This window comes from Carcharodon carcharias, chromosome 7, assembly GCF_017639515.1.
Source record: "Carcharodon carcharias isolate sCarCar2 chromosome 7, sCarCar2.pri, whole genome shotgun sequence".
In the NCBI taxonomy this organism is placed as follows: Eukaryota; Metazoa; Chordata; class Chondrichthyes; order Lamniformes; family Lamnidae; genus Carcharodon; species Carcharodon carcharias.
In genome coordinates this window covers 156,440,812-156,463,385 of record NC_054473.1, presented here as the reverse complement: position 1 = coordinate 156,463,385, position 22,574 = coordinate 156,440,812, and the positions used below count along the sequence as shown (strand labels likewise).

General features: G+C 39.3%; 1 protein-coding gene across 4 annotated transcripts in view; it reads right to left on the bottom strand.

Annotated features, from left to right (window-relative positions):
• The window catches only part of zfpm1 (zinc finger protein, FOG family member 1), a 233,757-nt gene extending 211,767 nt beyond the window's left edge, over positions 1 to 21,990 (bottom strand). For 2 of the 4 annotated variants that reach the window (XM_041190954.1, XM_041190957.1), the window contains exon 1: positions 21,681 to 21,927. In XM_041190954.1, coding sequence (XP_041046888.1) covers positions 21,681 to 21,720 — 40 coding nt within the window. In that variant the 5' untranslated portion in view covers positions 21,721 to 21,927. Of the gene's footprint in view, positions 1 to 19,702; positions 19,800 to 21,680; positions 21,928 to 21,954 lie in introns of those variants that run through there. The other 2 variants (XM_041190955.1, XM_041190956.1) reach the window with 2 other exon arrangements.
• Between the last annotated feature and the right edge of the window lie 584 nt (positions 21,991 to 22,574).

Here is a 22,574-nt window from a genome sequence, read left to right as displayed (position 1 = left end):
CATTGAAGTTGGTTTATTGTTAATTATTCTTACTCTGGATTGTTTCTTGTCTTTTCCCATAACTAACCTAAACCTATACAATGATTACTGACCCCTAAATGTTCTTCTATTAACACTTGATCCATTTGGCACACCGCATTTGCAAGAATAGGTCTAGCATGCTCACTTTCACATTGAACCGGAAATATGCTGCTGTAGAAGATTTAGCTGAGCACACTCGACGAAATTTTGTCCCCTCTGCCCTTTACACTACTACTATAACACCTCAGTCTACATTCAGATACTTAAAGTCCCCCATTATAACTACTCAATAATTCTTACGCCTCTCTGTAATTGCTTTGCAGATTTGTTCCTCTACATCTTTTATACTAATTAGAAACATAGAAACTAGGAGGAGTAGGCCATTCGGCCCTTCAAGCCTGTGCCACCATTCATTATGATCATGGCTGATCATCCAACTCAATAGCCTGCTTCCAATTTCTCCACATACCCTTTGATCCCTTTCGCCCCAAAAGCTATAACCTAACTCCTTCTTGAAAACATACAATGTTTTGGTCTCAACTACTTTCTGTGGTAACGAATTCCACAGGCTCACCACTCTCTGAGTGAAGAAATTTCTTCTCATCTCAGTCCTAAATAGTCTACCCCATATTCCCATGGTTCTGGGCTCCCCCACCATCGGGAACATCCTTCCTGTATCTACCCTGTCTAGTCCTGTTAGAATTTTATAGGTTTCTATGAGATTCCCCCACCTCATTCTTCTGAATCCAGCGAATATAATCCTAATCGACTCAATCTCTCATATCAGTCCCGCCATCCAAGGAATCAGTCGGGTAAACTTTCGCTGCACTCCCTCTATAGCAAGTGCATCCTTCCTCAGATAAGGGGACCAAAACTGCGCACAATATTCCAGGTGTGGTCTCACCAAGGCCCTGTACAATTGCAGCAAGACTTCCCTGTTTCTGTACTCGAATCATCTGGCTATGAAGGCCAACATACCATTTGCCTTCTTTACCGCCTGCTGCACCCGCATGCTTACCTTCAGCGACTGGTGTACAAGGACACCCAGGTCTCGTTGCACATTCCCCTCTCTCAATTTATAGCCAGATAATAATCTGCCTTCCTGTTTTTGCTACCAAAATGGATAACCTCACAGTTATCCACATTATACTGCATCTGCCATGCATTTGCCCACTCACTCAGCTTGTCCAAATCACACTGAAGCATCTCTGCATCCTCCTCACAGCTCACCCTCCCACACAGCTTTGTCATCTGCAAATTTTGAGATATTACATTTAATTCCCTCATCTAAACCATTAATATATATTGTGAATAACTGGGGTCCCAGCACTGATCCCTGCGGTTCCCCACTGGTTCCCTGCCATTCAGAAAAAGACCTGTTTATTCCTACTCTTTGTTTCCTGTCTGCCAACCAGTTTTCCATCCATCTCAATACACTACCCCCAATCCCATGCGCTTTAATTTTACATGCCAATCTCTTATGTGGGACTTTGTCGAAAGCCTTCTGAAAGTCCAAATAAACCAGATCCACTGGCTCCCCCTCATCAACGCTACTAGTTACATTCTCGAAAAATTCCAGTAGATTTGTCAAGCATGATTTCCCTTTCATAAATCCATGCTGACTCTGTCTGATTCTGCCACTGTTTTCCACGTGCACAGCTATTAAATCTTTTATAATGGACTCTAAAATTTTCCCCACTAGTTGGTGGCCAATAGACTACACCAAGCAAAGTAATTACACCTTTTTTGCTCCTTAGCCCTAGCTTGATCTATCTGGGACAACCTCTCATTGCAACATTCTCCTTAACCTGTTGCCCTTTCTCCCATTCCTTCCTTTCCTGAACACCTTGTATCCAAGAATATGTAATACCAGGTCCTGGTCGTCTTTGAGCCAGGTCTCAGTAACAGCTACATCATATTTTCACAAGGCTACCTGCACCTGCAACTCAACAATCTTATTTACCACACTCTGTTCCTTCATAGTACATGGACAGTAACCCTTAGAATTTATTACTTTCGCATTACTCTGAACCCACCTAATAACTTACCATTGGCTAACTTGGTGCTGTTTCTCCCAATATTGTGCGCCTTTGGTATTCCTGGTTCCCACACCCCTCCCCAATAGCACTGGCAAATCGCCCAACAAAGAAATTTGTCCCAGCTCTGGTCAGGTGCAACATGTCCAGCCTGTACAGGTTCCATTTCTCCCAATGTTTCAGGAATCTAAAGCCCTCCCTCCTGCACCATCTTTCCTGCCACGCGTTCATTTGTTTTATCCTCCTTTTTATATACTCACTTGCATGTGGTACTGGGAATAATCAAGAGATCAAGGCTTGAGGTCCTGCTTGCTAAATTTCCTATCTAGCTCCCTAAATTCTGACTCCAGGCCTACATCCCTGTTTTCACCTATGTCATTGTTACTGATGTGGACTAAAAAGCTGGCTGTTCACCCTCCTGCCTTAGGGTGCTCTGCAGCGGTATCGTGATATCCTGGCACCTGGGAGACACACCATCCGAGATTCATGTCTACAGCCACAGAAATGCCTGTCTGTTCCCCTAAATATTGCATCTCCTATCACTATTGCTCTTCTCGCCTTCTTTGTGCCCTCCTGCACAGCTGAGCCAACCATGCCAAGGACTTGGATCTGGCTGCAGTCCCCAGATGGACTTTCATCAACATTCAAAACTGAATACCGGTTGGAGAGTGAGCTGCACTCAGGGGACTCCTGCAATACTTGACAGTTTCTTCTTGACTGCCTGGTGGTCACCCATTCCTTCTGCCCCCACATATTCTTGAGCCGCGGGGTGACCACATCTATAAATGTGCTATCCATGAAGCTTTCAACCTCAATCAAGCATACACTGCAGTGACACCAGTTGCTGCTCAAGTTCTGAAACCCGGAGTTCAAGTTGCTGCAAATAATGACACTTCCTGCACATATGCAGGACACAATAAGCATCTTGGAGTTCCCATTTAGCACAGGATTGAGGTACAAATGCTGGCCAGGACACATGGTCATCTCCCTTGTGCTTCTTCAAATAGTACCAAGGAATGTTTTACGCACACTTGAACAGGCAGATGGGTTCCCAATTTAAAATGTCATCTGTAAGATGGCACTGCTGACAATGCAACAATTCCTTTGGTACGTCTTTGAAGTGCAAATCAATACTTAAGTGGTCAAATTCTGAAGTTGGGCTGGAGTAGGGCTAAAGGGCAAGAGTACTATCACTTCAGTGTGCTGAAGGCTTCAGTCAAGCTAGGGGAGAATGTATAATACTATGCACCAGAGTTGGGGCAATGTGGCCTACAAATGGGGAGGATGAGACAGCAAAATGGATATTCTCAACTTAAAAACCAATTAAATCTATGAGCTCTTCTCAATGGGCAGTTGTGAGGACCCAAAGGACAAGAGGCAGAACTTAAAAGGAGACATTTTGTTGCGGAAGATCTAGGCATTTCCCTTGCTCTAAAGGTGATCCTGCCATAATCTAACCATACTGCCTTAAAAAAATGCTACATTTATGCCCCAATTTTCAACTGTGGTGAACTAGCCCTCTGTATGGAAAATAATTATTTTAATTTTCCCATTAATGTTTTGTGATAATCCTGAGTTCAGGCCCCTTTGTTACTGATTCACCAGCCAAAGGAATTGCCCTTCACTTTTTACCATCTCAAAACCTAACATTGTTTTTTTTTAAATCACTACGACAGCAACGTTTCAAGCCTTTTTAACACTTACCTCTCACTCCTGATAACATACATATTAGTAATTCTTCACTACAATCTTTCCTTTGCTCCTGTTCTTCCTATAATCAAGTGCCCTGAGCAGCATGAAATACTCCAAATGTGGTCTAACCTATGGCTGTACAAATTCAACATCACCTTTGTATTTAATGCCCCTGTGCAGAAAACTCTCAGTCCCATTTTTTTCCTACTTGCACTCCCACTCCTAAAAAAGTCTAAGTCCCTGCATCCTTAGATTTGTCTATTCTTCACTCCATAACCATTTAAGATATAGCTCGTATTACTGTTCTTTCTCCTGAAATATACTACTTCACACTTCTCTCTACTCACGTATACCAGCCACCCATCTCCCTACTCAGCTAACCTGTGCATATTGTCATGCGTTCTCAGCACTTGCCAGGCTCCTTAATTTTGTGTCCTCATCAACTTCAATATTATTCCTGTGCTTATGCCCAAATATTTTCAATAAGTGGAAAGCAAAGCCTGTTCATTAAAAAAAAGGCGCAAGTCAGGAGTTTGATGTAATACTTTCCCCACTTGTCATGACGATTGCAGCTTCAAAACAATCATGAAGCTCGATACCACTAGGGCAAGGCAGTCCACTTGATTCCCCCCAGCCACCAAATTAAACATTCACTCTCTCCATCACCAGTGCAAAGTGGCAGCAGTGTGCATCATCTACAAGACATACTGCCGGAGCTCACCAAGGCTCCTTCGACAGCACTTTCCAAACCAGAAATCTCTACCACCTAGATGGACAAGGGCAGCAGATGCATGGGAACAACACCACCTGAGTTTCCCTCCAAGTCACACACCATCTTGGAACTACATTGTCGTTCCTTCACTGTTGCTGGTCAAAATCCTGGAACTCCCTTCCTAACAGCACAGTGGTTGTACCTACACCAGATGGGCTGCAGCGGTTCAGGGAGGCAGCTCACCAGTATCTTCTAAAGGGCAATTAGGACAGACAATAAATGTTGGCCTTCCAATTGACACTTGCATCCCATGAACAACAAAAAAAATCATCATACTCCCTTCATCTATACTGATTATTTTGAAAGTTTCAACTAAATTAGTCAAGCAGAACCTGTTTACTGAGAAAAGACAAAATGGCCTATAATGTACTTTGTTGTCCCCTTCCATTTTCTTGAACAGGGATGTAAATAAAGGCCATCTTCCAGCACATTGGCACAAGTCACATTTTCTGGAAAATTATGATTAATGCCTCTGATACCTCCTCTCTAACCTCTGTACTCAGGAATTTATTTCAATCAAGTCTGGTGATGTTTTTACTTTAATCCCCTACTTTATTTTCAAATACTGTACAGTTTTCTTTTAACTATTTTTCTCCATGAGTGGCACCTCTCCATCTTCCTCAGGGCTCCCTATAAGTCATAATTTCACTTTCCTCGGCAAGCACAGTCAAAATAGTTATTAAACATCATCGCCACAACTTTACCCTCAAGTACAAAATGACCTCCTTCACCTTTCAGTGGCCGCATCTGTATTTTAACTATCCTTTTATTTCTTGTTTTTTTTAAACTTGCTTTGTCCCTGTTGCTGACCACACTTTTTTAATTAATATTCTTAATCCTCTTAACATTTTCAATTCCACTTTCTTGCACCAATCGTTTATTCATATTTCAGTTTTCTTCTGTAATTTTTGTTCTAATCCATTTATCCTCCGAAATTCAACCTTCAACTCTCTTCAGTCAGAATATATTTAACCTGCTCCTCATTCATCTGTTTTTAAAATATCTCCCACTGCTGGCTTACTATTTAAACTTCCATTGTTTTTGCAGCCACTTCATCCAGACTAAGTTTCTTTTCATACCACTGAAATTAACCAATTTTCAGCCCAACATCTTTATTTTCAACATCAACTCTTTTCTTCTCCGCTAATGCTGCCAGACCTGCTGAGTTTTTCCAGGTAATTCTGTTTTTGTTTTGGATTTGGATTTCCAGCATCCGCAGTTTTTTGTTTTTATCTTTATTTTCAAGTCCTGTTATTATGTGATCTTAATTCATTTATGAATACTACCAACCTTCAAGTTATTCAGCAGTCCTACCTTAATTTCTGGGACCTGAAGACAGAACTGGGATCTTTCTTGTTGGACATGCAACACGTTGATTGATTAACAGTTCTAAGAACTCTTATCATTTGTCAGCGACTTTAGGACAATTAAGTCATCCATTATCATAACGCTGTTACTTCTTCAAACCTCTCTAAATTCTCTACATGTCTCATCTTGTTTTATTTTCCACTATTTAGTGATTGAGAGTCTGCTCCAAATTTGGTAACAGATTCTTCATTATTGCTTAAATTAAAATCAGAAAGTGCAGGAAACGCTCAGCAGGTCAGGCGCATCTGTGGATTGAGAAAGATAGGGTTAACATGTCAGATTCAAGACTTTTTGTCAAAACCCTGAGATGTTACAGATGAACAGCTTATAAAGAAAGGGAGCGGCCAAGGAAAAGGATGGGGAAAAATATCTGATGAGGTCAAGGCCAGGAATTGATTAAATGACAGAAGTGAAAATGGTGTGACAAAAGGAGGCAATAATAAAATAAATAAATGATGCATCTAAGATCCAGAGGATCTGTAAATGGTTGCAGTAGAGTAGCAGACAAGGAGGACAGCATGGTAAAGCTGGCAATACAGCGAAGACTCCAATGCCCCAGAAGTATGATGGAAGAAGAAAAGGCAGGTGACATTAGGAGAGCAGACGACCTAGCTGGCCTTGCTCTAACAGAGTATTCCCCACCCCAAACGTCAGTCCACAAACTCTCTCTCCTATACATATTTTTTAAAATTTGCTCCAGTTTTGACTTATACACTAGTCACATTCTCTCGCCGATCTTCTTCCTGGTGAAGCAATTTTATCAAAGACAATGGACCCGGCAGCAGCACTGAATTCCTATCAACTACTGCTGTCAGTTTCACTCCTCCAACACTGATATTTTAATGACAACTCCTCATTCTGAATGTCAGCTTCAGTCCGAGCTCCCACTGCTGATTTAAAATTGGAGAGGGTCCAGCAAGATAGATAGAGGGAAAATGCACTCAATCAGCAATGAAGGCCAGAACTGAGGTCCTAAGAGACAGTCACCATTTAAATATCACAATGCTGGAGATGTGGTGCAGCCACTGGTTGGAACATGCTGGTTTAAAAGAGAACAGAAAGAAAATGTATTTATGGATGGCAGACCACCTGCCTAGGTGGTCTGTAATATTTAATAATGCAATGTTTTCTGCTGCTTAAATAGTATTTTGAAATTTCCATTTACAAGGCTATAGTTGATAAATTACAGACACACACAAAAAGTAAACTGTTCCATATGGGCAGTGATTACAACATAAAATTCTAGGCAACTGTACACAAATTAGCAAATTCAATGCCATAATCAAGGCTGCCAAATGAAATCGAAATCTCCAAACTTCATTGAGGAGTTCCATGTAGTCCATCCATCATGGTCCTCAATGCTAATCATGAAATGTTTCAAAATTCATCCATAATGCTTAGTAAATTAACTTTTAAATATCAGATATCTCTGAACTGCATCTGCCCATTACAATAAAGAATGCTAGTCTACTGAACCTAATGGAACCACTAATAAAACTCACGGATGATGTTTGCTGAGTTACTCTGCGGCATGTTAATTAACATTAGAAATCTAATTTCTGTTACTGGGAAGGAAACTATTACAAAAACAGTCTGAATAGATGAGCAGATTATTTTACATTAAAATACTCTTCACAGTTTCAAGAATTTTATTGTTTCTAGTTTTTTTTGATGATCAAAGCCCCAGTTCCAACTATTTTTACTTTGCTTATTGGTGGCATTTTTTTGATATTCCTCACATTTGCAAGCGTAAAAAAAATCAGAAATAAGTTAATTGTTTTTAAATAAATGACTGCATAAAATTATATTTAAAAGTCAATCAGGTGATACAAATAAACAAGTTTTGATTTTCCCAAACAAGGAACATCACAAGATTCAAGCAGGTTCCAGTTTGGTCTCCAGTAAAAACACTATCGCTGGTGTGTCATTGTGATACTCCAATATCCCTATCATAGTATTATTTATTCAACTTCTTATTTAAAGTATGTTATGAGTACAATGAAATAAGCACAAGTTCTCCACATTATCTTTTTGGAGCTAGCTGAAAGTTCATCATCGGTACAGACACAAGCAGAAAACATCCCAGTGATCAAGGTGTTCCCAACCCCTCTGGGTAACCTTTGAGCAGAATCATGTGCTGTGGTACCCAAATGTAGTCTGTGTGTACAAATCCACAAACATGAATAATACATGCATACACTGTGCACTTTGAAGCACAAACTAGCATTAAGGAAACCTAAACAGAACTTTCACAACAGCTCATTTGTTCACATTCTGGCAACAAACAAACTCTGCCTACAAAAATCTGTTCCACAATAAGTCTCGTGAAAAGTCTGGTTGCACTTAATCATTTAGATGGGATACTGAAAACCAAATATATCCAATTACCAAGCATCAGCCATGACTCAGTTGGTAGCACTCTGGCCTCTGTGTCACAAGGTTCTGGGTTAAGTCCCATTTCAGGGCGTGGGCACAAAAATCTATGCTGACACTCCAGTGCAGCAATGAGGTCCCATCTGCCTACTTGGCTGGATGCAAAAGAGCCCATGCTACTAGTTGAAGAAGAGCAGGGGTCCTATTCCAGTTGTCCATGCCAATATTTATTCCTCAATCAACATTATAAAAATATTATGTGGTGTTTATCACATAGCTGTTCGTGGGAGCTCACTGTGCATATCTTGGCTGTTAGGTTTCCTACATTACAACAGTAACTATTCTTCAAAAGTACATCATTGGCTGTAAAGCACCACAAAGTAGTCTTGAAAAGCACTTATAAAAAAAACTGACTTGCATTTGCATAAGATATTCTCAGTGTCAAAGTTTAGTTTTAGACAAAAAAAATCCAGATCATCTCAGGGTTTTACTGTATTTTCCCAATTTAAACTCCTATAGAATTAACAGCTAATTAATGATTCTTGCGAGCTTTCGAAATATCTGTGTAAAGTTTATACCATACACACAAACAACAGCATTGAAAAACGAGAGGCAAAGATGCAAAAATCATTTAAACAACTACAGCACAATGTGCGTTTATACAGCACCTTTAATGGGGTAAAACGACCTAAAGTCCTTCACAGGAGCAGAGCGTAATCATACAATAAATGACCTTGAACCAAAGGAGGAGGTATTAGGGTGGGTGCCCAAAAACATGGCCAAAGAAATAGGCTTTAAAATACCCCTTAAAGAAGAGGAGCAAGGTGGAGAGTTTAAGGGCGATAATTCCAGAGCTTCAGTCCTGGACAAATGAAGGTTAGGTGAATGAGACTTGGTGTGGGTACAGACAGCAGGATTTTGAATGAGCTCAAGTTTAAAGAGAGATTGGAAGTAACAAAAGCATGGGTGAAGGTTTCAGCAGCAGCTGGGGACAGGCAGAAAGGAATGACATCATGGAGATGGACGTTGGCAGTCCTCGTGATGGAGAGGATATGGGGTCAGAATCTTAATTCAAGGACAAATAGAATGCAAAGGTTGTAGATGGACTGATTACATCTGAGATAGTGACCAGGAAGACAGATGGAATTTGATGGGACTGAAAATAATGGCTTCAATTTTCACAATATTTAATTGTAAGGAACTGTGGCTCATCCAGGACTGGAAATTGGACAAACAAACAGCCTGACAACACAGGCAGTGGAGGTGGTCAAAAGAGGTTGCGTTAGGTGACATCATGTCTTTGAAATGATTTGGTGAAGGTGACCTATCTTTGTTCCATATCCCTTGATATCCTTACCTCTCAGTTATCCTTGCAATTATCTTAGCACCCACAGCCTTCTGTGAGAAGCTTCCCCCACATTGTTACTTATGAGTTGAAGTGATTTCACTTCTGGATAGCATAGCACCAATTTGAGGGTTATGTCCTGTTGTTCTTGATTCCCCTAAAGGAAATAGATTTTCTGCAATTATTGTATCTGATCCTTAAAGGAGAAGACCAAGATGAAGTTAAGGGAGAGAATTCCAGAATTTAGGTCCAAGGCTGCTGAAGGGGACTAGTGAATATGCAGGTTAGGATATGAACTTGAACTCATCCTATCAAATCATTTTAATATTTTAAGCAGCTCAATTAGATCACCTAGCCATATAATTTAACCCTCTAAGCCCCAGCAAATCTGCAATGCATCCATCCCACACCAAATATCCTGAGTTCTGATGAAAGGTCATTGATCTGAAACATTAATTCTGTTTCTCTCCACAGATGCTGCCTGACCTGAGTAATTCCAGCATTTTTTGTTTTTTTATTCCAATACATCCTTGCTGAATTGCAATGCTCAAAACTGAATGGAGTGCTCCAAATGGAGTTTAACCAAGTATAACTACCTCTTTATATTTGAGATAAAGGTAAAAATGTACCAGAATTTTGATTGCTGTTTGTACCAGTCTGCTAGTTTTTAACAACTTACATTGATTCCTAAATCTCTTTGCTCCCCTAGAGTTCCTAATTTTCCACCATTGAGAGGATACTTAAATTAATCTTTCTTGGGTCCAAAATCAATGACATCACATTTATTCTAGTTTTGTCCACTCAGTCTGTTTATGTACCTTTAAAATCTCCTGCTCCCATCTGGGCTACTTACTGTCACATCCCTAACTTGTCATTTACAAACTTAGATGTTCAATTTTTTATTTCTTCATCCAAGTCATTAATAAATATGATGAAAAATTGAGACCCCAGAACAGATCTCTGGGGAATGCCACCTGCCACATCCTGCCAGGCTACCTATCCTTTAATGTCACACTCTGCTTTCCACCTCCCAATTAATTTCCAACCTACGTCAAAAGGTTACCTTCAATTCTACACGCTCTCATTTTCGCTCATAATTTCCTTGTGTGGAATCTAATCAAATGCCTTCTCGAAGTCCATAAAGATAATATTCATAGACACTGCCTTATTTGTGACATCCTCAAAAATATTCAATTAGTCAGACATGACTTACTCTTCTCCATAACGATGTTTAAAAGGTACATTTTAAAGAAGGTCTTAAACAAGTGGATTGAGGAAGGGAATTCTAAAGCGTGGGGCCAAGATGGTTGAAGGCATGCCTGCCAATGGTGGAGCAAAGAGAGAGGAATGCACAAGTGGGCAGTTAGAGAAGTTGAGCTTTGGCTGAGGTGTAAGGCTGGAGGAGATGACAGAGAAGTACAGAGGTTGCCTCTCTTTAAATGGCTATGGGCCATTTAAACATGATGATGAGAATTTTAAATGCGATATGCTGGAGGACTGTAAGCCACATTAGGTCAGCAATAACAGGAGTGATGTGAAGCGGGATTGGTATTGGGTGGTATAAAAGCAGGGTTTCAGATGAGTTAAAGATTACAAAGGATGGAGAATGTGAAGCCTGCCAGGAAAGCAATAGAATAGTTGCCTACTGTGTATAACACTTATTGTGGTCAGAAAGAAAAGCTAGTGGCTAGCAGTTGACTGGGAATGGTTGAAATGGGTTCAAGGGAGCAAAAAGTAGGTTTACTGTGTGAGATGAGTTCGGGGACCCATTTGAGGAGAGACAGAGCAGCAATTATTAAAACGTGTGGGATCAAGACAAGGTCAGTGAAGGGGGGGTGGGGGGGGGGGGCACAATTCGGGTGGCTGAAGGGACAGTCTCAAATCTTAGTGGCAAAGATGTACATGAGCCCCGCACGTGTTCTTAGAAGTCATGGTGGAGGGGGTGGGGAGAGGCACACAGAGACAGTTGATGACAAGTAATATGCTGTTTTTGCAGATAGAGTGAGGTCTGATGATGCTTAACAAAAACAGAATTACCTGGAAAAACTCAGCAGGTCTGGCAGCATCGGCGGAGAAGAAAAGAGTGGGGGGGGGGTCCATGCCAAGAGGGAAAAAAGGTGGGAAAGATTTAAGGTTTTATTGGAGGCAAGGGCATTAATGATAAAGGTGCGGAACAGTTGAACGGATCAAGGGGATGCATAAATACTGTGGTGAATGTAAGGCCACAGTCAAGGAATGTCACATTTGCAAGTGCCTGGGGCAGAAAAAGAAGAGGTTAAAGTGGGGAGAGGGAAGCAGGTAATGAAGGAAGCAAGAAAATGGTGATAAATGATCATAGCTGCAATTGAGGCCATGGGAGTACAGAGGCTACAGAAGATGGCAATAACAAGGGGATTACCGTGAATATTGATATGAGAGTTTATATGGAAGAGGGGGTTCAGGGAGCACAGGAGAGCCTGAAATCAGAAGGCAAGGGAAATGTGAATTCAGATTGAGATTGAAATCATTGAGGATGAGGGGTTTCTCAGTGCAGAAGCTGAGGGAGGAGAGCAGGGAGGAACATGGCTTGGGCAGGGCAACAAGAGATTGAAGATTTTAAAGGTGAAGTAAAGGGTGGGACCTCATGATGTGCTTGAAGAAATTGCCAAATAAGTACTCCATCTGATTTCCAAGTCAGTGACCAAATGCATCATGTATTTTATTAAGCTAAGTGATGATATCTGAGAGTGCCATTTGCATTACTCTCACTCATGAATTTGCAAACAAGAATAGAAGAGCAGATTATTCAGTCTTTAAATTGATTTTTACGACCTGAAAGTCCATTCCATCAATTGGTTTACCAATATAGTGTTCCAAAAAACTGATTTAGCATAGTTGCAATTTACTACACTAAGAATATTCAGTTTCAGTCAAGCCATTCAGCAAGGTACTGACCAAGCAGGCCCTAATCAAAAAAAGAAAATATTTTCAATTTGTCAGGCAAGCCACATCATGACTTTCTCATGCATTTCTTTTAAAAGCCAAAAATACACTTAGATGGAAAAGTGGCATGTGGAATAAGGAGTTAATTTTAACAAACATGCTAATTCCCTTTATGCACTGAGACACAACATCACTGCCTGATTTGTTAAAGTATAATCAGATCAATGCTGATGGAAACAATTAGGTAGCACAAGTTGTTTTAGCATCAAGATCCAATATGCAGCAATAAGATGGAATTTCAACCGCACACAGCTGAATTTCAATACTGCTTGTGGGGAGGGAAACCACCCTCAGGCTGCTTTCCGCATGCATCTATGGTCTATTCAAAAAAGCAATAGCAGAGGACCGAGAGGAGATTACAGTTCCACCATTTCAGCTACAGTTGGTGAAGGGATCAGGGAAAAACAGTCAAGTGTACCATCACCAAATGACAAATGTTCTAATACAGATTGTTGCCAAATCCAACCTTTGCTCTCAACCTAAGTAATTTCCTTTTGAATGCAACAAATTATTTCCCTAAAAGAATGCTAATGAATACTATTTGATATTGTTGTTAACTTTAGATGTACACCATAAGCAAATGAACTTGCTATGGCTCAAAACAGCTGCTTTAGAAGTAGGTGCTGAACAGATGAACCATTGGCTGAGAAAAGAAAGCAGAGAGAAAAACGGGGAGGAAGTTCTTCCTGCAGTATCAGATTAAGAGGTTTAAGTACAAATCATCTTCTGTGCTAAACTGCAGAACAGGTGTGGGGAACATCAATAAAATCTCTAGATTTCTTCCGTGCAATTCCAAATGCATTAATTTTAATCTAAACTGTTAAAACCAGGGCATAGGTCAATACATGAAATGCAAAAATTAAAGCGGACTTACATTTGATTAATCACCATTTTGAAAATTGGAATTTTTCACAATGATGGATGTAAATTAAGCCTATTGTATTCCTCCATAAGTAGCAGCCCTTAAATTTAATAGAGTCAATGGTTATCGCTTTTCCATTAACTTACTGGCCTGTGCAAAACAATAATAGGGGAAGTGTTGTAGCCATAGAGTGGACAGATAGATGCAGACAATAATTGCTCATTCACGCAGTTCTGGTGTTATCTGGACAACGCAAAATGCTGAAGCTCTGTACATTTTGCAAGCTCCTAGACACCATATTGAATGTTGTAGATCTGTAAAGAGAATGATTTAAAATTGTGTTTCATTTCATATCATAACTCCCTTTGTTTGTGCAAAATATGCAATATAATAAGTTAGCAATCTTTTATTTTCTGTGAACTGACAGTTCAGTTTAAGAAAATAAGGGTGTGTAAAAAGGTGTTGTGCGGATAAGACTTTAAAAAAAATCAAACATACTGAGCATTCATCATCTGCCACTGTTTCAAATAATGGTTTACAAATGGATACAATTGTGAAGCTTTTTTTTAAAAAAAAGATACCATTCCAATTTATGCCATTTTAAATTAAGATAAAATCTCTGATGTATAAAGTACAAAATCAGCATTAATTAAACGTTGTGTTTAGGAAAATAGCTAAACTAGATGTATAATCTTTTGAATGTGAAATATGCCATCATGTTATGAACTATTTTAAGACAATCTCTGGAGCTCTCAACTTAAAACATCACATACATCAAATGACTCACTTAACAGCTAACACCAGGTGCATTCAATTTACTTGTACCTTTAGAGACTTCAGATAATTTTAATATTACACTGGTGTGTATCATTGATAATGAGTGGAACTGCTGTTAGACTTTGCCAATCCAATACCTATCTCTAATTAGTAACTGTCCATATCATGATAAGGTAAACTCAGTTTGACCTTTCCATCATGTATCTATAGCAACCCTGCCATTCAGTTTATTTTTAAACTGATGAAATAGCACATAGTAAAAGATCCTCAATTAGATATGGGTGATTAATTAACACATTTTGATTGGAATAAACATTTCTTCTGAGGGCTGTATGAGTCAGTACTGTTAGAGGACTATTGTTGAGAGAAAGTCTGAAAAAAGCCAGTGATTAAGATGCAGAGTAGCTTAGTTTCAAATACCTAGACCTTCTGCCAAGTCCATATCCTATCTAATGAGGGTGTAGTTACTTAACATTCATCACCAGTGAACTCTGTAACTTTATCAGCTTACAAGCATGGCGCCATTGCAAGGCCAGGCCATTTTCAGTTCTCAGATAGTACAGATAAAAGTGTGATAGATTACAATAGATTGTTTCACTTGAGAATATGTGGCTCCCAGAACACATAATATAGTTCCCATCGGTTGGTTGGAGAAGGAAAGTGAATGAAAAAAAGAGACAATAAGAGGACTAGGATAAGAAATGAATGATACAGAAACAAGAATAATTAAGAAAAGGAGAGACCAAGTTACAAAGAAGAGCTAAGCAAGAAATTAAATTTAAAACTGCAAGGAGTAAAAGAGAAGGGTGGGGGGATATCCATTGTATAGTCAGGAAGAAAAAGACTGTAAAGAGAATGGGAAAGCAGAGGAGGGAAAGGCGAAAAAATAACAGGGTGAATGCAAATTAGAAGCACAGGAGAAGTGGGCCAAAGAATCAACAGTAATGGAAAAGGAAGAATTAGTTGTGGTGCAATGGATGTGTGCCATAAATCTGGTCCTTGAAATCAACTTCATTAATAGAACACAAAAAATATGAAATAGAAATTAACCTGAGTTGATCTATCCTAAAAATAGAAGTATAGTATTAATTAATAATTCCTTATTTCAATTTGCACAAGAACATTTCAGAATAATTTGTTTATTTCTTGAATCAATTCAAGCAATCTTATGCCTATTTTGAGAAGAGTATTTTCTTTCAGGCCAATTGAGCTAAGCCAAATCATTAAACAAACATCTGACAGCATAACATAAAATTCAGGAACAGTTTGCGATTTTAAATATTTTAGAACACCTGCTATAATGAATGTTATACTTTGAGAAATTCACTGTCTAACAATGAATGCTACCACTGTATTTTTATTCCAGTTTGGTTTACATTTTGTGGAAGTTAATTTAAACAAGCAACTTTTGGAATCAAATAATGTGGCTAAATTATGTTCTACATCAACAAAAATATTTCACTGCTGCATATTCAGCAGATGCATTTATTGGAAAGCCATTAATTACCAGCATGCGAGACAGCATGACTTCTACTCGGCTCTCTGAAGCCAGAGGATGATGGAGGCCACAATTAACACCAGCAGCTATTCACATTTTTGTTCTAATGTTGTTGCTTCCAAAAAACAATGGGCAAAACCACCTCGTGGGGGCTTGGCAATTTAAGAAAAGCACTGTTGCAAGATACATACAGTATCAGTTGGCTGTGAAATCCTAAACGCAGCCTTGCAGTTGGCCACATTTTTGCCCTTAGATTTACTCTAGTTTTCTGCTCTGGTACAATTTGTTAGGCACTGACCATTCTCCAGTATCTCACCCATGTGACTACTCGCATGTGAACTATGGCCTTGAAGGCACTTATGTCTTGCCTTGTCCTCACTATGTCATAAATACAGTATGCGTGGTAGAGTTCATGATTCACATTCATTGATTAACCATTGCGATGCTAAGAAAACTCACTGTCATTATGTATGTTTTTCAGTTTTGTTCTATGCTAAAATACTTGTGTGAATAATCACGTAAACGGAACAATACCTACCATAATTTTCATGCATAATTCCAACAGGGGCTGCTGAGGAAAATGGCTAAGGACAACTAATTAAGCATGGACAATATACTGAAACAAGGATTTTCCAGTTTTTATTGGCTCACCTGGTCACTGTTTCTACCCGCTAAATCATAATAATTTGGTTCTAACAGCTAATACTTATAGCACAATGTTTAGAAAAACAATCTCAACCAAGCAATTTCATTTAGCGGTAACATAGATGACTGGTGAAATTAAAGATTGCAACTATGCAGATCAGAGTGCCCTATAGCTCAAGCAGGGAATCTTATTCAATATCTTCTCCACAATCTACTTGCACCAGAAGTGCATTGTACTAAGCACCTATTTTTGAAGAGTATATCTTACCTTGAGCCTAACAACTAGCGCATCCCAATCATCACCACCAAATAATTTCTTTGAAATCCTGATTCTTAAGAAGCATAAAGTTCTATTTCCTTAAACAAGATACTGATAAGTAAACTAATCCATTGGATTCTATGTACTAATGCAAATATCAGGGCACACCAACATAATGTTCCCTCCTTTCCTTCACAGTTCCATTAAAATCTTGAACTCAGATAGATTTTTGTTAGTTGGAGGTATTAAGGAATATGGAACAAAGGTGGGTAAATGGAGTTGAGGTGCATATCAGCCATGATCTGATTGAATGGTGGAGCAGGTTCAAGGAGCTGAATGACCTACTCCTGTTCCAATGCTCATTACATCAAGACATAAACCAAAAAAGTGGGTCAGCAGCCTATACAGCACTTTCCAATCGATTTGCTTAGGTAATTAATATGCAGCAGTGCTACAAAGAATCAAGGCATTGTTTTCTAACATAACATGACACTCTATCACTAAATTATAGAGGATACTGTTCCATTTAAGCAAGTATTCACACAATTATTTTTCGTGTAGAATCAAACTGCAGCAGTCAGTTCTCTCAGTGTCTCATAACTCCTAAAGAATGTGAATCATGAACTCTACCAAACATCCCACGCTAATGTAAATCATGGACTCCATACTTGTGACTTTATTCATATGTTACCCAATCAATTCCCAAGTGGGTGCTCCCTGATAACAAACTAACTTCTGGACCAATGACTTACTTTTTTTTCAAAATAAGGGTCAATGATGATACCAGTAAAGTCATAAACTAAAAACTAAGTGAAAGGGCTTTGCTGTGTGATACTAACCAGAGATGATTTAATGGCAATAGCCCACAAAAAGAAGTTCTGATACTGTGAAAGTATTTTCCTCTTTCCTCAGATTTTATGCGCAAAATGATAGTGATTTAATTTTCAGCAAAATACCACTCATTGTCATTTTTGTTCTATAGTCAAAATCTGATAACATCTCACCAGTTAATTTCAAATCACTTTTTAAATCACAAACATGGAACTCCAATTTTGGTCTGCCCACCTTGGTAAACAGGAGAACAAAACTGCTAAGATCACCTCCACCTTGTTTAAATGGTTTGTTTTTTAAGCCACCTCCAAAGGGGAAAAGAACACCAAAAAACACAAAGGGGGGCTCCTTTTTGTACCAGGGGTAACTCCATGGCAAGCAGGCAGCAGAGGATGATTGAGTAACCAGTTGAGAGGGGGAAAAGCATTGCATTACTGAGCATGCAGGAGGAACAATCAGTCAGCTCATGAAGCCAGAAGTATAAATGGCTGCATTACAAATTTGAGTGGCACTACCTATGAAAGTGTTTGGGCTATTTTTTGATCCAAGTAACACTACTCAATAAAGGCAGGCAGCCACAACTGTACATGATTTCCCTTGATCAGACAGCCAATTCTTTTCCCTCCTCTGAACAACAGATCATCAAGAAGCAGTGCATAGACTCATTATTTTGCCCAAGGAAGAAAGATGGGCTGACGAGCAAATGCCCAGATCATGGCCATTCTGAAGACTGCCAAACCCTCAATTTTCTTTTTTTTAAGCTCTGACTCAATTAGCACTTTCAGTCCAAAATTAATATTTTAAAAAGGCATCAGAAGATGGTGTGCTCATTCTCCTGAAGACAGGCAGTCAATCATGCCCTATCTTATTGCATGAACATTCACCTTATTTGCGTAGACCTAATTTGAAAAATTTAATTTTATGTAAAAAAGAGATTACAAAAAAAATGTTATCATCAAGCAATGAATAATCCAGGCAGTTTTTTTTCCCTGGCATTTTGGTGGAGTGTGATAAGGCTAAAAACAACAGGCTGCTCAGTAAAGTGAAAAAAAGAGAGATAGATAACATTGATATGCACTCCTACACAAAACAGTCCAACCCTTATCTTTGCTTTTTATCACAGTTCTTTTTTTTACACAACCAGACTGGAAGCTCCTTTAATAAAACACCATGAGAGGGAAAAATAGACGTGAAGTTCTAACTCTCCCCCTTTAAAAAAAAAGGAAACATAATTTATCAAGGTATTATCGAGAAATCCAGACACCCTAATCAGCTCCCATGAAGTCAGTATTTCCATTCTTATCTAGTGGAGGAGTGGAAATGGAGAAGTGATTGTCAGAGCTGTGCAGATTACTGGAGCGGAATGCTAATGGAAGACAAGGCTCGACCATTGGTCGCTTAGTACTTGCTATCTGCACCATTATCAAAGCTTATCAATGCAACCATCGCTTCATAGTAATGGGGCCAGTTCAACTTTCTGCATTATCATATAGCAAACCTGCCCAAGAGGCCTACACCAGGAGAATGTTATCCAGCTCAGAAAAGGAGAGAGAAAAAAAAGGAAAAGCAATGATGGCAGCAGCAGAAAAGAGTGGAACCAGAGAGGGGTGGATGCATAGAGGGAGAGGGAGAGAAAAACAGAAAAAATACATTTTAATCACAGAAATATAAGGGAACTGGAATGAGTAATAAAAAAGAATGCATGAAGTAAGAGAAACAAAAAGGAGACAGGGCAACAGATAGTAACTGTAGAAAAACAATAAAAGGGGATTTAAAAGTAAGAAACCAGGTAGAAAAAAAACAATCAAATGAATAGAAGAATTCAAGTGAATAGTGAGGGAAATCAGGCAGACTAAAGACTGTGTAACATTATATAATAGACAACAGGAAAAAAATAAGACAAAAAGAACAAAGCTCTTGCAAATGAAAAAAACTAAAAAGACACATTGTAAACATTACGAAGAACGTATGATCTCAAGTACATTACATTCTTTACTTTCACAATGTAGCCGATACTAGATATTCTTATAGTCGCCACATAAAGTTTGTTTTAATACTTATTAAAAGTTTCTAAATGATCAGCAGCAACTTTTAACGATTAATGTGAAATTATTTCCACAAAAAAGGACAGTTGAGGCCAAACATTTTCTTCAACTACAACACTGAATAGCAAGTCATTAGCTTGAAAGTTTGCACAAAAACAGTGATTAATGATGCATTAATCAAAGGTATCCAGCTTACCAGACAGCATTTAGCTTTAGCCTTGCAATTAAAGACAAGTACAGTATCTTAACCATGAGGACATCTCAAATACAGCCTTTGGGGTCTAGAAGCCAACCTAGATACAAGAATGCATGCACAAGAAGCCAAGAATATTAAAACAATTTTCTTCAGTTTGTACATTTTACATTTAACTATAATTACTGTTATTGGAAAAAAAAACTCATGATGCCTTTTGCGCAGAGGGAACTGATCTAGTAATTTGTGAATAACAGACATTATACAATCAGTACCAATTCATAGTTCCAAATAGGTGGTTTATTTTCACTTTTTGTTATCTGCAGTTATATAATTTTTTCTAATTTTACTTCCTGTAATCAGAAGAATCTTTTTGTATTAGCTTCTTACTGCAGATTATATAATGATGTACATAAGTCAGCAAGGTAACTGAAGCCCATTTGAGTTTCTTTTACTTCCCACCAAAGCCTACATTGCCCTAAATAGATTTTGCATCAGATTTTCTTAGGTATGCACAGTATCCCCTAATATCTGCTACAGTGTAAGCTGCTCAAATCTAGTTCAAGATCAACTTCTTTCAACAAATAGAGAATCAATTTTAAAAAGACACAATTGTACATTTCCATTCAGCATGTCAGTGTCAGTAGTCAATCTCCAAACTCTGTAAGCTGTTGCTGTTTTCAAATAACATGATCTATTTTTGTCATCTATTTAAAATGATTGGCCAATGCATTGGATTATTGATAACAGAAATCTAACAGGTCATCATTTTGTCTCATTTGTGGGGTCATTTTTCTCGAAACTTACACCTGTGAATCTATTCCAATCACCTTTAGGATTGGGTAGAAAAGCGGAATAAAAAACTGATAAAAGTGTGCTAGGGCGACAGTCACTCAGACACCAGGGCAAATTTTGCCAACTCAAAATGTTGCATCAAATATGAATTATTAAAATTATGAACGTTCATCTGATATACAATTAAACATTCTGTCCAAACGACCAGCAACACTTATCCAGCTGTTAAACCTTATTGATAAAAAACAAAAATAAAGTATGTTCTACTGCTTTATGAGCCACTAGTTACGTATCATTCACAGGAATAATCAATAAATTACTAGCGTTATGTAATACACTACATATAGTTTCACCACGGGATCAAAACAACTTCTAAAAAACTGCTATCTAAGTCCTGGCTGCCACAGAGCATCGTTGCAAGTCAAAAGAAGCCTATACAGAATCAAATGAGATCAGCAAACGAGAAAAATAGTTTTAGTCTAATTCCAGGTGGTGCAATGATGAAAAAGCTGTCTACATGTGCCCTTTTCCGCCTCTCCCAATGTAATGAACTCAATGTTAAAATGTAAAGAAATCAACGGCACTAATAGCTAAACGATGGAATCGATTACATCAGCAGACTTTGTTTTTTTTTGCTTTTTTTTATTTCTTTGTATTTCTATAACCGTCCCACTCGGTACCTCTCCAGTCTGGTATGAACTGATAAGAACTGCTATCGCACTTGGCAATCTATATCAGGACCTAGATCAAGCCTCCGGCTTATCGTGTTTTCTCATCACCCAGTCTACAGTCAAACAAGCTCCACTTTTGTTCAATGTTTCCTTTACCAGAAAAATAGAGTCGTCATCAGAAAAAGGGCTCTATTTTAAAAAGTAAAACAAAATCAAACCATATATAAAACAGGGAAAGTCAAGAATATAGAGAACTGGCGATTGTTCCTGCGATAAAAAACACCAGATAAGTAAATGATGACCGATTATTTTTAGCTTGCATTGAGCAGACACTCTGGTTCGCTGACGAGGTCGGCTGTGAAATATATATCCTGTGCCTCCTAATTCTCATCAGAAATATGAACACCTGCCTGGAAACGGTCGTTTTAAAGCTGAGAGGAGAGACGCCGCGGCGCTGACAGACGGCAAGAGAGTTTGTGAAGTGAGCAGAAGAGCAGGCAAAGCGACAAACTCACGTTTAATCTGCCGGGGGTTACTCTGTTTCCTCCTGGACATTGTGGCTGCCGGTTGCCGTGGTTAGGAGGGGGTGGGGGGGGAGTGGGGGTGGAGGAGGAGGAGGAGGAGTGGGGGGGAGGTTTACGGGTGGACAGCCGTGGTTTGCAGTCGCAGCATGGCACTACGGTGAGAGAGAGCGCAGGCTGAGCACGAAACTGAGTGAGCAGAGCCCAGAGCAGCCGCAGCGCAGCGAGCCATTCACAAGCGCCGCGCTAGTATCCAGAGAACACTCACCCGATACACTGTATCCACTCCGCCGTCTGACGTCATGCCGCTGGTCGCCGCCATGGCAACCGAGCAGCATTGAGCCGTGCGTCAGGACGCACCAATGTAAACAAGGCTGAGCGACATCACGTGCTCCACCTGCGTCCCCTCGCGGGATTAAAGAAAAACCTAAAGAGAGAATGAACGAGTGGTTACTTGGTGAAGCATTTGGCCAGTTCATTGTTTAAACATGTCATCCTTTTTTATAGGTAGGCCAAGTTTCACTAAGGTGCAGTGTCACTCATGTTTTGTTTTTGAAAACTTGACCACTCTTAAAAGCACAGCTCCACTTGTTTGGCTGGGTTTGCAAGCTGTCACATTCTTTGCCATCACAGATGCAATCTTAACTTTTCCTCGGCGAGCTTTTTAGTTTCACCAGCCTAACACACGCGGATTTCCATGTTTACAACTCTCCAAAACTAGCCAGTGAGATGTTCCCACAGGCTTACCCGGTCGGGAGTGCACCTTCTCCCCCTTGTAAAGGGACAGATACTCCCTACTTAAATCTGAGGAATTGGGGCGCCGGTTGGACACAATGTGTTCGGGTCCTGCGAATGTGTTCAGAGAGGCACTGCATGCTTGAGTTTAAC